Source organism: Diadema setosum, chromosome 20 (assembly GCF_964275005.1).
Source record: "Diadema setosum chromosome 20, eeDiaSeto1, whole genome shotgun sequence".
Taxonomy (NCBI): domain Eukaryota; kingdom Metazoa; phylum Echinodermata; class Echinoidea; order Diadematoida; family Diadematidae; genus Diadema; species Diadema setosum.
Genome location: NC_092704.1, coordinates 15,218,964 through 15,236,267, shown reverse-complemented (window position 1 = coordinate 15,236,267; position 17,304 = coordinate 15,218,964). Strand labels below are relative to the sequence as shown.

At 37.3% G+C, this 17,304-nt stretch overlaps 1 protein-coding gene across 1 annotated transcript in view; it reads left to right on the top strand.

Moving 5' to 3' along the window:
- Positions 1-17,304, top strand: part of LOC140243723 (integrin beta-1-like) — an 85,936-nt gene that overhangs the window by 12,363 nt on the left and 56,269 nt on the right. Inside the window, exons 2-4 of the mRNA XM_072323388.1 lie at positions 1,099-1,207; positions 3,831-3,910; positions 11,979-12,086. Coding sequence (XP_072179489.1) covers positions 1,129-1,207; positions 3,831-3,910; positions 11,979-12,086 — 267 coding nt within the window. The 5' untranslated portion in view covers positions 1,099-1,128. The remainder of the gene's footprint in view (positions 1-1,098; positions 1,208-3,830; positions 3,911-11,978; positions 12,087-17,304) is intronic.

The following is a 17,304-nucleotide window of genomic DNA, read 5'->3' as shown; positions in this document are numbered from 1 at the left end:
TTCAGGCATTTTCTCATCTACTTTTTAACCTGCAAAACGGGTATAGCATGGAAAATAAAGAGCCATTTCTTGAGGGACTCTTCTGCCAGGGAAGAGGTTTCACTTTTGTTTTGTTTTGTTTTGTTTTGTTGTCTGAGGAGGAAATGGGGCAGAGAATGTAGTGCAAACAGGAAAGAGTGTGATTGCGTCTGTAAAAGATAATTCATGTAAAATATTGGTGAAATATATCATGAGGTAAAATATTGTAATATTCAGTTTGTGATCAAACGATAACATTGAGATGATGTATTGTAGATGATAGCTCTTTTGTTAGGTCTTTGAAGTTGTCATATCAGAGCAAAAACTGGTATTGAAAGGAACTTAAAGAATTTTTCCCTTTGTATTGCGCCAGAGATCTGGTATCATTAGGCTTCCTACAGTATGAGAGCTCATATTTACAGTATCTTACAGTTACATTGAGTGTTAGAATAGAGTGCAGTCCTGTCAAAGTACATGTACTTTTGAGTTGTGGAAACTGTTGGCGGAATATCTCACTACTTTCTCTTTTGACTTTTGGGAATTTCCAGTTACCTTCACTAATATTGACAATTGCAGCACATGTTCTAGGCTGTGAGCAAAGTTGACAGGAAACCTAGATTAAATGAAAGAATATCTATTTTTACAAGAATAGCCAAATGTTGCTTTTGAGCCTCCTTTCCTTTTGCACTCCTACAGTCCTGGGTAAATGCCAGATCTTATGCATTTTACTTGTTTTTTAAATGATCTGTCAGAATGTGTGTAATTGCTAAAACTCATTACCCCAGATCTGCCCTACTCCACCCATCCATCCCCACCCCCACCCATGCAGGGATTTAATCATAGTACTAGCTGTTTAATTCTCCTTCCACACATAGTGAAGTCTTCATGAGTACGTCCTAAGAGTTGCAGCATGACAGGGTTGGTGAGTCAGAAATTGGATGGGCACCCTGTAATTTCCATAGGCTTGTTGCTTCCCCGTCAAAGATGTCCGCTCGTTAAAAAAAAAAAAATCAGGCCTTTTTAACCCATCGTCTCACTTCCCCTCATATTTTTCTTGGCCTATGTGCTCACTCCTCACAGGTGCTCACTCCTCAAGACCCAGTCGCCGGCATGGGTGCCAATCGTCTCCTTCTTCTGGGGCTCGGACTTACGTTAGTTGTCTTTAGCAGAACGACCACCGCCCAGACATGTAAGTACACATTTTGTGAAAGCCTGATAGTCAGAGGGTTAAACTTTGTATAGTGCCATCATTCTGCAAGTTGTTATTCATCTCATGTACGTCAAAGTATCATCAAACTCATTTTTCCACTATGCCTGTGAGCAAGTCACTATTCCCGTGTTGATAGATTGATACATTCCACTTTGGGAACATGTACTAACAACTTATGTCATTTTATTCTTTTTTTTTTCTTCTTTTTTTTTTGGGGGGGGGGGGGAGGGGGATCCAATTCATTTGTACTACGATATGGTGTTCTGGCACGCAACACTTTCACTGCCATATTACATAAATGCCCATTGTTTTATTGATCACAGTTGCCTAAAAGAAGTAGACTTGAGAGTTGAGTAGCATTATCAAATTTACAAGTAAACAACAACAAAACCAAAACTTGCCAAATGCCATGCACACATAAGTAAACTATTGTATACAGACACGTTCATGGACACATGGGACTTTATAGCAATGTTACAGTATGCCATTAACTTTTGAGTTCATCTTCTAATTGTGGTCCCAACAACAATAACAATCTTGTCCTAAAGTTTGCATGGCACATAGGAAGATACAGTAATTTCTGTCATACTCTGATCACCACAGAAATAAACAACATTTCTGTTGTTTTTGTTGCTGCTGGTTTTTCCTGGTTATTTCTAAAATGAAATCTTGGAACATGAACCATGGGTATGTAAGTCTCACAGGAGTCTGTTGCTTCATCGCCAGGACTGATACCTTGTTACACATGAGCCAGGTGACACACGAGGATCCATGTTGGCAGAATACCGAATGTGACTCGACACTTCCTTTACCCTCCTGAGAGAATGTGGGGGGGGGGGGGGGGGGGAGGGAGGAATGGGACTTTATAATCCCATCCCTTCCCTCCCTCCCCCAAAAAGCAAACAAATAAGAAACCAATCCATGAGCAGATATGACCTTTGTTAAAGTCTGTTGTGATTTATGAAGCTTTGTACACTGCGATATTATTCATCGTCATCAGGAAAAAGTTTTGGTTGAGCAGTAAAACTAAAACAATGTTCTGTCCCAGTGGTGGGTGGTAACATGACAATAACAATATATTCTTGTTTCCATTTGCAAGAGATAAACCCAAGAAATACCAAAAAAATATTCAGCTGATTAACACTCATAAAGTGATTAGCACTCATTTCGATAACGTGATTTTAGGTGACATTGCCCACAATTAAAAACCACTCAACTGAACCGACAATTCATAGTAAAAACATTCTGCACAGTGTTTTCTAGTCAAGATTCATGGTAATTCTATTTCTATGATTTACAAAATGGCAGCACAAAGCCATCTTTACTAATGTCACTAATGCCATCAGCCAGTAACATTGTACATTGAGAAAATTCTTGAATGCTTCCTCCACTTTTTTTTTTTTCATCTATCTGCAACATCTCTTGTCTGCATTGCATTGCCAGTTCTCAACTATTGTGCCTGCCACATAGAGGTGTATTTAGTTAGAAGCGGATTACATCAGATGAATGCTGTGATGTTTAATAAGCTGCGGCAGACATTTATTTCTAGCAGTGATTCAGCAGACATGTGCGAATATATTTATAAACTGTGTGTAAGCTGGAAACGAGATTTTGCCTCCTGGCCTTGTGGGTATTCCTGCCTGTGCCGAGTGCTGCAGTCGCCCCACATACAGTAGGCTGCTAATGTGGCAATGCCGGCAACCTGTAGTCGATGAAAATCTCTGTATTATGGCGGGGTGGAAATGTTTCATATCCTTATCGCGGCAACGCCATGGATCATGATAGTAGATACTGCACACCAGGCTAAAGAGCACAGTTGGTGACCTGCCATCGAAACTGCTGTCTAATTTGCAATGGATAGCTTATGTATCCCTGTGTTCAAAGCATGAAGTTTGTACTGTCATCGTCTACTGCCAGGAGCAAGAATGTAACAATGCAATTTTTTATGTACTTTCAACTCTACAGAGGGTATTCTATTTATATCTCAAGCCTTTGGCTTTCTTTGTGAACTCCCTGACACAATTTACACCATATACATGTAGGTTTGTGTTTTTGTGATTATCAATAAAGTGAATTGAATTAAGAAAAAAAGTGAATTAAACTAAAAATTGAATTGAACAAATTTATATGAAATGACTGTTCAGAATTTATAACTACTTAGATAACATTTTTTTTTTTTTTTTTTTTGGTGATGGTCAGATTGATATCTGTTCAGTAGTGAATAGTCCAATACAGCAGATTGCTGTGTAGTTAGGGTGTTGATGTATGACTTCCATGAGTATCAGCATTAATTTTCTCTATTAAATCATTTTCTGTGTACTAGTATTAGACAAACAAATGCATAAAAAAGGACAGTGGAAGTCATGTGCTGAGAAATGTAAAGGTCATGTGTCACCAAAGAATGTATTACGCTGTCAAAGTTCCCATAGTGCACCTTATATTCTCATTATCACAGATCTGCTAGTAATTTAACAGGCAATTAAAAACTGTATCAGATTTTATGAACAGTGAGTACAGTGTGATGATTTTCAGTGTTTGCCTTCTTTGTTTAGAAATTAAATGTGCATCTTTAATTTCTATTTTCTTATATTTTCCACATCAGCTGCAAGTGTGTGCAATGATGCAACATCATGTGGAGAATGCATATCACTGGATGCAAGCTGTGGATGGTGTACAGCACAAGTAAGTAACGTCAAGGAGATTAGTTTTACAGGTGGAATTCTCATCAAATATGACGTGTGGATTCATCAATGAATGCAGAGAGATTAAGTGAAACACTAGACTATGAATGTTTTAGGAAAAACAGAAAGTTTATTAAAAATTATGATTTTTTTCATGAAAAAAAAAAATGTTCTTTTTTTTTCCCTGTGGCATCTCTACAGCAATAAGTGATGTCACAGACAGAACCACTTTATGGAATACAAAAAATGTAAAAGGAAAATTGTGTGTTTGATTATTGTGTGTAGAAAGTGTACATTCATCTTACCTGTTTTGGAGATAATACTCAAGCGAATGTCCTGCTCCATGTCTTCTTGAGGAGTTACGTCTCATGCTCTTTGTTATCTCAGACAACTCATTCATTAAATATTTCTGCAGTCATGAATCTGCATTTGTTTTAGGACATTTTCTGCAAGAAAGTAACCCTTGTTAGTTTAGTTGGTTTTTTTTAAATCTTTTTAAATATCTGCAAACTGTTTATTTCAAGCTGACACAATGTTTTGCAGCACAAAGCTGCACAGGTGAACAGAGAATGGGTGTTGCTTTGAACTTTGTATTCCCGGGCCCTGTTTTATGAAGAGTTAAAATTAATTGTAAAGTTAATTTCTATGGTAAGTCTATGGCAGCCTGTGTGGTAAGGAAATTTAAAATTGATTATATCTTTTGATAAACAGTTCCCTGGAGACATTCTATGAAAATGGTTGTCAGAACCAGCCCTCCCCCCCCCCCACACACACACACATACAATAGGAGGAAAACTCTTTTCATGACACATTAATGCGATTTGGTATAATGATATTGAGCATAAATAAGTGCTGTTTCAACCACCTATAGCATCAAAGCACACAATTGGTTTGTATTATTGCTTTGAATGACCAACATATTCTCAAGAACTTGTTTGGAATATGTATGTGGCAATATACCACAGTTGTTGGAAGGTGGACTTACAGGGAAAAAGAAAGAGGAAGATTTTTATATCATTCATCACCAGAAAACACCAGATCATTGAAAATCAGCTCAGTACAACTGGAGATCAATTTAGATGCAACAATCTTCTGTTGTGTCATATTACAGAACGAAGTACAAATGTAGCTGTCTTGAAGACACAATGTTTCTATTGCACAGTACTAGTACATACCTTGTAATGTTTATCTTGTTTGCTTTGTAGAAGAAGAATAACCACATTTCCCCCCTCACTCTGCACAAATGATTGAACTCTTCTCTAAGTTGTTATACTTTATGGCAAAAGCACCAATTATATCTGTTTTTAAATGAACTTCCCGTGAAGAGTCAGAGGTTTTTAGTTTGTTGATATATTATTCAAGTGAACTGAAAATGCTGATCCATGTACATGTTACATTGAAAGTTTGTGGTCTTGACAAGCATGAAGAACACAGCACAGCAAACAACCTAATTATCAAATAATTCCAGGACTACATTTTAACATATTTGCAGGACGCTGTATTTAGAGGAACTGACATTCCACTGGTCTTTTTCTACCAACATGATAAATGATGGAAGTAAACTGAATTGTTGCATTTTTCAGTCATGATGGTCATTTCCATCACAGGGTTGGTTTTCCATGAAATCAGCTGTGATTTCCAGCCAGACTATTCACAGTAGGTCTGTTATTTGTAATGCAAACACTACTTGAAACAGTCTTCTGAGAAATGGACTGTTGAGTTGCTCATTACACTGCCCACACAATCATGGTAGGAATTGGTATCATTGTCCCTCCCCTCCCCCCCCCCCCCCTTTTTTTTTTTTTTTTTTTTTTGCCAGTGGCTGGATGAAAAGGAGCTCTTAAAAAAACACAGAGCATACCAAACTGAAAGAAGTGTCAGAATTCCTGCCATTTCCCCCCTATTGTCCATAAGATGCTGGTACTAGTGGCAGTTTTTATCAAAAGCTGCATATGTGTCCCCACAGCAGTTTATCTTGAAAGGTTTTACATACAAAGTTCAAAATAGTGGGAACTGACCCTTGTACCTTACAGTTTAATACATACCTGGAATAACCCCTGTATTTCTAGGCAAACCCATCAAGCACCAAGTTTTATAATCCCACAAATATTAGTTCTGAACCTGTTTCTCTCCCCATAACTTTCAGAAATTTCAAGCTATTGCAGTGGTTTTATATTTTTTATTTATGGTTCGTACAGAAGTGAATGATTCTTCATAAAATGTTGCATGTAAGGTGTTGTTGTAATGAATATCAGTCTTGTGTTCGTGAGTCACAATGTGATCATTAATATGTTTGCCCTCTGATGCTAGTGTATGTGGAAGCGATTGAAAGGTTAATTGTTCACAAGGTCTTCACACTGTTGAATCAGCTGTAAAAAAAAAAAAAAAATAGAGAAGAAACAAGTGTTCTCAACACTTTGCTCATTGTAAATTTATCTGTCTTTAGTGCAGTAGCCACTGGTATGAACATCATCGGCATTGTGCATGAATGTTGGCATGGAAGTTATTATTGGGAATGGTGAGCATGTGAACATTACAGACTTGATTACTGAAGTACTGGTAACCAATATTTTTTTTCTGTCTGTACAATTTGGCATGTTGTGAAATTCCAGACTTAAAAGAGTCAAATCTCTTTCATGTAAAATCACTCATGTTTTTAATAAACTTGGTAGAAAAGTTAATAAGAAATTTAGAATATTTTAAGTATCCACCATACATCATTGATAAAGAACCAAAACACCTAGTTAATCACATTTTTTTTCACAAGTTGACTGACTGTCTCTCAGGCTTTATTAGCCTGTTTATCCTCACATACCATCACATTTCCCAAACCACCCCCTATTACATAATGCGCTTGGGGTGTATTTGGTTCTATACTACAGGACATGGACTTGTACAGTAGGTATACACATGATACCTTGTGTACTTCTACATTGCTGTACACTGTATGTTTGAAATTTGATCCCACACTTCCATAGCTTCTATTGAATTAACATAAAAATTTACTGTATAATTACATTATACCATAAGTTTGTCAGCATGTTTTTTTCATGCAATTGGACTGGTTTCTAGAAGACAATGTTGCGGATATGAGTTTGTACATTGGCAATCAGAAACAAAAGTGACTGAATGAAGAAAAAAAAAGAATAAAGTTTGCATTTTGTACACATTACATTTGTTTGTGGGAGGCAATGTTTTGTTCATTGTTAATGTTATATTGGTAAACATGAGTTGACTGGCATAATTACTCAAAATAAAACCATCATGAAACATTATATAGATGATGACTGGCGGGGAAGGGAACATACTGAATGTTCCACCCGGAAGGTTTGAAATGCTATTGAGGGAGGTTATAAGTCCCGAGATGAAGTCGGGGGACTTAGAGCCTCCCGAAATAGCATTTCAGACCCTGAGGATGGAAGGTTTGGTACATGTTCCTGACAACAAAAGTCATCATCTGTTATGGGTTTATAGTCAAATACCATCATTTGTTATGGATTGATATTATATTCAAAGTAATATGAGAAAACTTACCTTACATTTTGTGCATTTGTGCATGATACTATTCAAAGTTACTATATTTGTTATATAAGTGCTTTAAGTTTTTTCAAGAGACCTGCACAATGTATACTTACTGTTGAAATTCAATTCTCCCGTCTGTACATTGCTTTAAGTGTCTTTTTTATTCTTTTCTTTTATACACAGAAAAAACTTAAGGTACAGTGCACTCCTGTTACAACGAACACGGTTATAACGAAATTTCGTTATAACGAAGTAAAACTTCTGGTCCCAAAATTATCACCATTAAAGTCTATGGTACAAAATTCGCTTATAACGAACACGGTTATAGCGAAATTTCCGTTATAACGAAGTCTTTGCCGAGCGCCACAGACAAAGAAAAACAAGAGAAATGTGCTCCATTATAACGAAATGCGAATTGCTTTCGAAAATACGTAGCGGAACAAGCATTTACAGCGTCTCTGCATGGGCGAATGCTTCACATCACTACGTGTTCGCTCCTTGTGTCACGCACAGTTTCTGAAGGGAGCGTTTAATATAGTAATACAATAATCCCAAGGCACATTTTACATAGCTTTCCAGTGTATGCTAAGGATTCAGCAAACAGAATATGATATATATGCATGGTTTCCTTGTTTTCGTTATATATTGTATTGTTTGGTTATAACGAAATTTCATTATAACGAAAGAAAACTGCCGGTCCCAAGCATTTCGTTATAACTTGAGTGCACTGTTTAACAGATCATTCTATTATGATATATTTCTATGTGTATTTCTTATGTACATTTGCCAATAGGCCCTACATTGTGTGTCGTTAAGACCTCCCTTTTTTCAAGTGAATGTGTTACCATGTACAATGTATGACTGACATCGCAAATTATTCAGAATTCATTTTAGTAGACACATGTATAAGACATATTTCATAACTCTATCTGAAAACATCCATTTATGCATAGGGGGCCTGTCTTTTGCAAAATGAAGCTGACATACAAATTTAAGTCATGTTTACTCGCTTCACCTTTCCTTTTCTCCTAACACTTAAAATAAATTTACATTGTGTGTGCCATGTCGATTTTTATGTTGTCTTGATTTCTGATATCAGTTTGAATCACTTATGTTTACACCTTATAACCCAGATGTGTAGTTTCCACACCCATTTGCCTTCCTGAATTTTGAATAAATGAGGTGGATATAATAGTATTGATGATATTGTTCATCTTTGATGATTTCTATGGTAATTCTGAGCATTTGGTAGGACAATTGTTTGCAAACACTCGAGATGTTGCATCTCCTCTTGTAAGAAATTGGTTTGTGCTGCCACAGTGTTGACCTTTTAGAAGTGACAGCCTACCTTGTAATGCTCACTTTCATCACAACACTGGGGTTTATGTAGCTGTCCATTGGAGGGTAGAATCTTTCTTCCTCTTCATATTTCAGAAGCGAGATTGTAATGAGTCATTGAATGGAGGACAATTTCTCACCCTGGAAGCTACTGTATCAGTTGTCCTTCAGTGACACTTAGTATGTGTTTTTAATTTTTGTTCATTTTTAGTCATAAATGTCTAAAAACATGTTCTGAATGATCTCTCATGCAGTAAATATTCATGAACATGTGTATGTGTGAGGTTTGATTGGTCAGCTGAGTGTGTCAAAACCACAGTAACCTTGGAGAAGAGTTTCCAGTACAGCTGTACAGTCCACACAGATGTGAGTGTGGTACTCAACTACAATGTGTAGTATAAATAAAGATAGTTGGATCACTTTTCACCAGCAAGGACAATTTGTCTTTATTCAAGGAATGGAAACTGCATATTTTACAGTAAACTTCATCAAAGCCTTGTGTTTAATGGTGAGATAAATGATTTCTTGTCTCAAGTGCTCTTGAGTAATTAAGAGGGAAGGTTGACAGTATTCTTAAGTGTGTTTCTCCACATGACAAAACAGTCAATCTTAAGAGGGAAGGTTTACAGTATTCTTAAGTGTGTTTCTCCACATGAGAAAACAGTTAATCTTCATGCAGTACAAACTAAAACAGGAATCTCCTTTTCTGAAACTATTCCTAATAATGTGTAGCCTACATACCAACCGCAGGACTGTAGCTCTCATGCACCCAGTTCTAACAGTCTCCCTCTAAAGAACAAATTCCTACACTGAACACCAAAACGTAATTTGAAAATAAAGTGAAAAAAATAGTCTCCAAAAATTCCTGATATTCTAAACGTTTGATATGCCTAAGCCCAAAGTGTCGAGATTTTCCCTCAGGTTTACCCAGTCTACTGTATGTGTTGAAATCATGGTGTATGCACCAGATTGCACCATTTAACATGTAAAATTGTCAAAGCTCCCAGTCGTGAAGGGGGGGGGGGGGTGGTAAACTTCGATACCATCCCCCCTCCCCCATCGGTCTCTTTGCTCCCTGGCAGTGTCTCACTCCAAACTCTCACTCATGGTTGGCAGCCCTGCGACTGTAGCTAAACTGAAGGTTTGACGATGATTAGAGACCAAATCATCACAAAGAGCGAAACTTTGAAAAGCCTTGATCACTTTTGGATTGTAAGACAGAAGTGGTGCGGCTACAGTGTACATGGCATTCTTCCCCTTCACACTTTGTGTTCAATGTAGGCTCTGTTACATACTCGAATGTGTGGCTGTTCTACAAATTAGTGCCCTTTGTAACTGTCAGTAAACCCCACAGGAATCTGTGCAAAATGTGATTCTTGATTAACTGTTATGTGTGTTTTGATGATAAAAACTGCTTTCGTATTTAAGCTGTCAGACTTTTTTAACAATCTTGCGCTCACTTTCCAGTTGCTGTTGCATAGTGTTACTTTGTTCTTGCACAAAATATTATTATACAATGTAGTTTTAGTAAGGTAAAAGAGAAGGAGAAACGAGACAGGGAACAGGGTAAATACAGAGGTGAGAAAGTCCCTGCAAAGTGTTCCGTTTGCTCTGTCAGGGATGGTTTCTGAATGTATGACAGGGAGCTTTAAACTTCTTCTCATGTAAAGAAGTCCAGATATGATATCCCAGATGTGTAATGAAACGTCTTTCAAAATTTGATTTGGAAACGTTTCTCTCCCTCACCTTTCCTGGCTATAGCAAAAGCAGACAATGGTGTAGTAGCGTGCAAGAGTATTGAATGATGCATGGCCAGGTGGGAAAGATGACTTCCCAGATCTCGGTGACAAGCACCCATGTGTGAACACGAGGGAGGCAAAGCATGCACTTTTGGGCTCATAAGGGAGGTTTGTCTTAATCAGAGGTGATTACTTTCGCAGATTTCTTCACCCCGGCGATGCTGTAACGACAACGACGGGAGTAATGACGACAAATGCTCGCCGCGGCAGACCTCCCCTCGTAATCCAATGAGACGTTCGTCAGGGCGTCTTCCTTCACTTCACACGTGCCCGCTGTTTTCCTCATTACCAGAGAGGAGAGAGTCTTTGACTTGTATGCTGTGTTTTTTTTTTTTATTTTTTTCCTTTTTTGGATTAAAAAAAAAAAAAAATTTGAGCATGCAGCCATCACCATGCTTTCTTCACTGAACTTTCTGAATATATGTAATTTAACCTCGGCCTGCTGGATTTGTGCAGGTGCTTCTACGTTTTTTGGCGAATAACATCACTCAAGGTTCCATGAGTACAACTCTGTAGATTCCATCCCATACACTCTGGTACTTTCTACACCGGCGTATCGAAATGTTTGATTGTATAGTAGCTACAATTTTGCAACATCCTGATTTAAGTTTTATCTTTGTTCCCTTTTGATTCACATTGTAAATCAAATCTCATTAGGTAAATTTTGCTGAATGGTATTACATGTGTCAACTATTTGATTTGTAATTTCATTGTAAGTATCCCAGTAGCTTGTCAGAAGTTCTCTTTATATTTGTGTCACACCAGAAAAGCCATGCAGTGCATCTCATTTTAAAAGGGACTCACTGTGTTGTATTAATTATCGATGACAACGACTGCCCTGGCAATGATAAAAAGTCTCAAATGCTGATGTATGGTTGTCATGACAGCTGAGTTATAATAACAGATTGATCTGATATATTGTGGGAAGTGTTTATTGCCATTGGTTCTGACAGGTTTACACATTTTCCAGCCATACCCAAAATTCAGAGAATTTGTAAGTGGAGAGTGGTCTTTCTTTGGATGCTATTCATCTTATCCCTGTGCTAATATTGTGTTATATCTGAGAGTTTCCTGTTTCTTGTCAAAATAAAAGTTACCATATATATATATATATATGTATATATATATATATATATATATATATATATATATATATATATATACATATACATATACATGTATATATATTGTGTGTGTGTGTGTGTGTGTGTGTGTGTGAAAATTCCACTTCTGTCACTGATGCAGGTACCTTTTAAGTGGATTCAGGTATTGACAGAATTTGTGTGCAAACTTTGCATTATTTTGATATTTGCTTTCCTTCCTTGGATGCACTCAAAATACTATGTCAGTGTTTGGAGACGATGACATTGTTGGGGGTTGTAAAATTTCTTTGGTCTTGCTTCCTTGCAGAACTATACGGACACGGCAGTTAATGCGCGGTGCGACCTGGTGACGAACCTGAGGCAGAAAAGTTGTGCTGAGATCAGCGACCCGGACAGCACCGTCACAGTACTTCAGGTAAGGGCCACAAAAGTTGCTGCCACATGGTACCTACTTGGAATCATTTAATTACCTTCTTTACCCCTTAAAAAAAGACACCCCCCCCCCCCCAAAAAAAAAAAAAAAAAAAAAAAAAAAACGCCCCCAAAATTATGATAGAAATGAAACAATAGAAAGAAGTTCTTAAAAATGTATAGAGTTTAAAGCAATTCTTATGTTTCTGAATGTCCACAAGATGCTTTATGCTATGTACAAGACAAGTCTACACACTGTACCAGTAATTGCTATGGTACAGATCAACTTCACTTCTGTGCTTTTGTGATTGATATTGTCAACCGCAAAACAGTTTTACAGCTGTAAAAGTGTGTCAGCTTGTATTATTGCAGTTTGATGTAAAGCCAGAACTTTGTTCTTTCTTTAAAGAAGAAAAGAAAATAGATTATCTCATTAATGGTTGGATATTTTGCTCTGTAGTGGTATACAAATTGATTACCACTACCCTCTATCTATGGTGGCCATGTACATGTATATTACATCTTAATGTAAATGTAATAGTAATGAATTTCTAGTAGTAATACCAGTAATAGCATCAGTAGTAGTAGTAGTAGTAGGCCTACTTATAGTAAAAGAAGACAGTAGTAGTTGTAGACAGTAGTAGTTGTAGACAGTAGTAGTAGTAGTAGTAGTAGTAGTAGTAGTAGTAGTAGTAGTAGTAGTAGCAGTAGTAGTAGTGGTGGTAGAAGCAAGGAGGTATCATACCTCCTTGGTAGAAGCAGCAGCAGTAGCACCAGTAGTAGTAGTGATGGTAGTAATAGTCCTAAATGGTCGTGTAGCAACATCTATCGAGTACAGTTTGTATGTGCAATACTGCTGACTGCAATATATTTCTGTATGAGCCTGCATTATGAGAAACAAGAATCACTTTATAGGCAAGTGACTTATTGTGTTGTATCATGCATGTTAATAGCATGAAATGAAACTTATCCTAGTTGCTATTCAACAAACCTTATTTTTTCCTGGTATACTTAGTTGTACTTCATAATGCATACCTACAGTGAATGACAGCTTTAGTGTTACAGCCAAGAAATGGCGTGAAATTAAAGAAAAACCAGTGTTTCTACAAAACATGAGTATAAATGTACATATATTCTCTGTATCTGTTTTTATGCCTCTGCCTGAAGGATGCCGGGGGCATTATGTTTGATCTATCCTTCTATCCATATGTATCTAATTATATATTTAAGTGTAGCAAAAAAAAAAAAAAAAAAAGCTGCTGAAAACTGCTTATCCAATAGTGGCGTGCCAGTGGAGTAAATATGATGGGTCATTTTGCCTCCAACGAAGATTGTACTAGGATCGAAAGCTCAGGCCCCTTTTGACTCCTAATTATATGTTTGTATGTAGACATACAACGTACAGTATAGGTACATGTACACACACATAAAATGAAAATTAACATCCCCTTCTGAGTTGGCAGAGTTTTTACTCACGCACAGGCAGAGTCCTTCAAACATTTTGAAAGCCTTTTGTATGCATTTATGTGTAGAAAGAGTTTTACGAGTGACTCACTTTAACTGAGATCAAAATTGTTTGAATGAAGAATTGTTGTCCCCTGAATCTGTTAGTTGGACCTGCAGGCATAATCCCTTCACCAAGCATTTGAAAGAAAGCAAGTGTTCATTGTGTTTACACACAGCCTTTAGTTTGGAGGCTAGACATTCTGAATTGTTCTGTGCAACTTAACTTGCCCCGTCACACCACATGCTCATTTCAGAACTAGATTTTGCTTTTTTGAAACCAAAGTGCAATTATGAGTCATAGGTGTGCACAAAGGTAAATGGAGTGTAAATAGATAAGCGGGTTTGAGGAGCAGAAGGGTGTTAACTAAACATATTTTGCCTGTTGTTAATGTCCTTCTTGCTTCTGAACTCATGGTGTGATCCCACACACAGGATTTTGACAGATTGTGAGGGAACTACACTGGCAGTGATCACTTCCTGCCTGAAGGAAGTGTGGAACACAACAGACACAATGAACCGCTTATGTCAAAGCTTCTGTATGGTTTGGGAGACTTCTAAAAAAAAAAAAAAAAAAAAAAAAAAACCTTCAGAACCCAATGCCCACTGTATATTTCAATATATTTGATGCAATTGTAGACATATGCATCTAGGTGCATGATTGTATTTTCTTACCAGTGTAACTCAAGAATGTCTGATATTTGTGCAATTGTAGGTGGTATTATGCATGTACAATTTGTATGTAGATAGATAGATAAAGAGCAAGATAGATTGAAAGATATTAGAATGAATAGATGATATTTGAAATTTTTAGTTCCAACATTGTTTTATTGTTCTGGGTTCATCATGTGAAAAATAATCATGGGGCGATTAACAATTAAATGGCTGTAATATTGTTTATATTTAAGTAAAAAAAAAAATGGCTAGTCCCATAAACCTCTTTTCCTGTTGGGAGTCTTCACTGAACAAATGTGACCCGCTACAACAAAATGATCCTAAAGTCGGGCGAGGTCGATTATTTGAAAATTGCATGACACAATTCCCTAATCTTTCTGCTTTAAATTGATATATAACACGTCTTATCAAAACAATCGGCTGCCGAGATATCGATGTTCAAAAGAGAGCATGTCAAGACGTCTGGGAAATCACTGTTTCGAGAAAAGCGCCCTAAAAGTTCTCCTTGCGACGCAATCACAATCAAGAGACACGCAAGTCAGTATTTACCTCCGGACAATAGAAGTTAAGCCCTAGCAACCCCCGAAATGCTCGTTCAAACACAGCGTCGGCGGTCTCCTCACCGACCAATCAGTGACCAGGATGTCAGGAGAAGCGGCTAGGCATAGCGCAACCCGCCCGCACGCACCAGTCGACTGGGCAGTGTGTGAGCTTCACGCTTCAGTTAGCGGCAAGCAGCAAACTGACCAATGAGATCACTCTGGTTGTTGTTAGGGGCGGAGCCTATGTGTGGCGCTCAATCCAAATGTTCGAACCAATTTCTGCTTCGTTGAAACGCCAAAAAAACATGGCCCAGAAAAACGCTATTTTTTGGTCTTTCCTTTCATCATTTTGCTTCAAAATTTCGACAGATGATAGAAAACATATCAGACTCTAATAATATGTCAAATTCAGGAAATCGTAAGTTTTGACCAATTTTGATGCTCTAACTTCAAACTCGATTTTCACGGCTTCGACCGTGCGCGACTTTAGGACCATTTTGTTGTAGCGGGTCACAAATATATGTCTTTAATAAGAGAATATATGTGCCACTGTTATGTAGTGGTAGAAATGGTATTTATTTGTCATGTTGTCAAGGTGCTGTCAATTGGGCTATCCATGAATACCATCATAATCTTCCGGTATAGATATTTTATAAGATGATCTGATTATGAATATGAGTGCACTGCTCATTGTTTTCCGAATTGCAATGTTTACAACAAAAGACTTCCCGTGTGAATCTTGACAAAAGAATCATTGTTGATAGTGGTTGAGAGCAGCAGTATAGCAGTGGGATATGAAACCTTATTCCTGGTAGACTCTCATTTTCTATAAAAGAAAAAAAAAAACAGTTCAACAAGAGACACAAAGTGGACTAGAACACTGGTTCGCAAGTAGTTCCAGTAGAACTGATTAACTATATAAACAATAGTCAGTCATATAGTACAGGTAAGTATCCCAAAGCATCTTACGGACTGTCTTGAATGAGTGAATGTGGCTAGCTATATGGGCAATCACTGGAATAACCTAGCCTGCAACAAGGAAATGAAAGCTACAAGCATAGATAGAAACAAGGTCAATTATAACAGAATGTTACACTGAGAGGGAGGAGAAGATAGAGGGTGAAAGGAAGAGAGAGGGAGAGAGGGAGAGGGAGAGATGGAGAGAGAGAGAGAAAAAAAAAAGAAGAAGCAAGAGGTCTGGGGGGCGTTTCATGAAGGAACTTGTCGGATAAAATGTCCGACAAGTCAATTATATCCGACAAGTTCAGAGAAATCAGCCAATCAGACTAAAGAATTTCTCAAAACTTGTCGGATATAATTGACTTGTCAGATATTTTATCCGACAAGTTCCTTCATGAAACGCCCCCAGATCTCCTGAGTGACATGGGGCCCCATAATTTGTTGGGAGTATGAGAGTGCAAGACCATCTTTTAACCTCAATTAACTCTATGGCTTTTCAATTCAAGTATGTTTGTGTTTTTTCTGTTTGCCTGAACAGAGGACCTTCCTTTATATCAGTTTGATTTTTTTTCCCCTGCAAAATTATTCTCAAGTATGTTGCTGGTATCTGGTTCTAACAAGTCATTGACCGCAGGTATAAAAACTTTTGAAGATTTTTTTTTTTTTTCTCTGTCAATTTCCTGTGATGCAGAAGGTCAGACGACGACCAAAAATGTGATAGAGCAACATGAGAGAAATCAGATAAGGAGACAATTGATTTTTATTTTAAAGGATGGTGAGGATGATTTAAAGGGCTTGTGAACTGTAATAATTTTTCAGGATCATTTTTTTTTTTAATTAGGGCATTCTGTTTTATTGAAACTGCCAAAAAAGCAAGCAAAAAAAAAAAAAAAACAACCCCAAAACAACAACAACAACAACTGCCATTCTGTATCCTGAACAATCACATCAAGAAGTAACATGCCAAGTTTCATTGGAGTAGGGAAATGGATAGTTGCACAAAGAGATATAGAGAAGATTCTAATAAAGGTCCCCTGACATGCCATTCCATGAGTATTTTTTTATATATATATATATATATTTTTTTTAGTGTGAATAGATCTTTACATCACAAACTCAGGAAATGTTAGATCTACACTGTACTATTTACATGTATCAAATGTTTTTAATCATTTGATCAGCTGAAATGAGCATACATGTAGTGATAACCAACTGTTTGCCTCTTGTTTCTAATCACTTGCTAGACAGGCTTTCTACAGCACAATGCCACTGCTTTTCTCGCAATAAATTCAATCCTGGAACATATTCCACACTTTAGCAATGACTATCGTGATTGAAACATTCTGGAGTGCTTTTCTACGAGTCCTGTCTTGCTGTCGTGAGTTTGTACAATTGTACATTACATCAGTCAAGGTATCCATGCAGAACATTTAATAGATATTGTAATGCTTACCAGTAACATAAGCTGACTTTACTGTTGAATGTGCAGGTCAATGGAACACATGTTACATGAGGACATCACAACCTTACATTTTATCTACA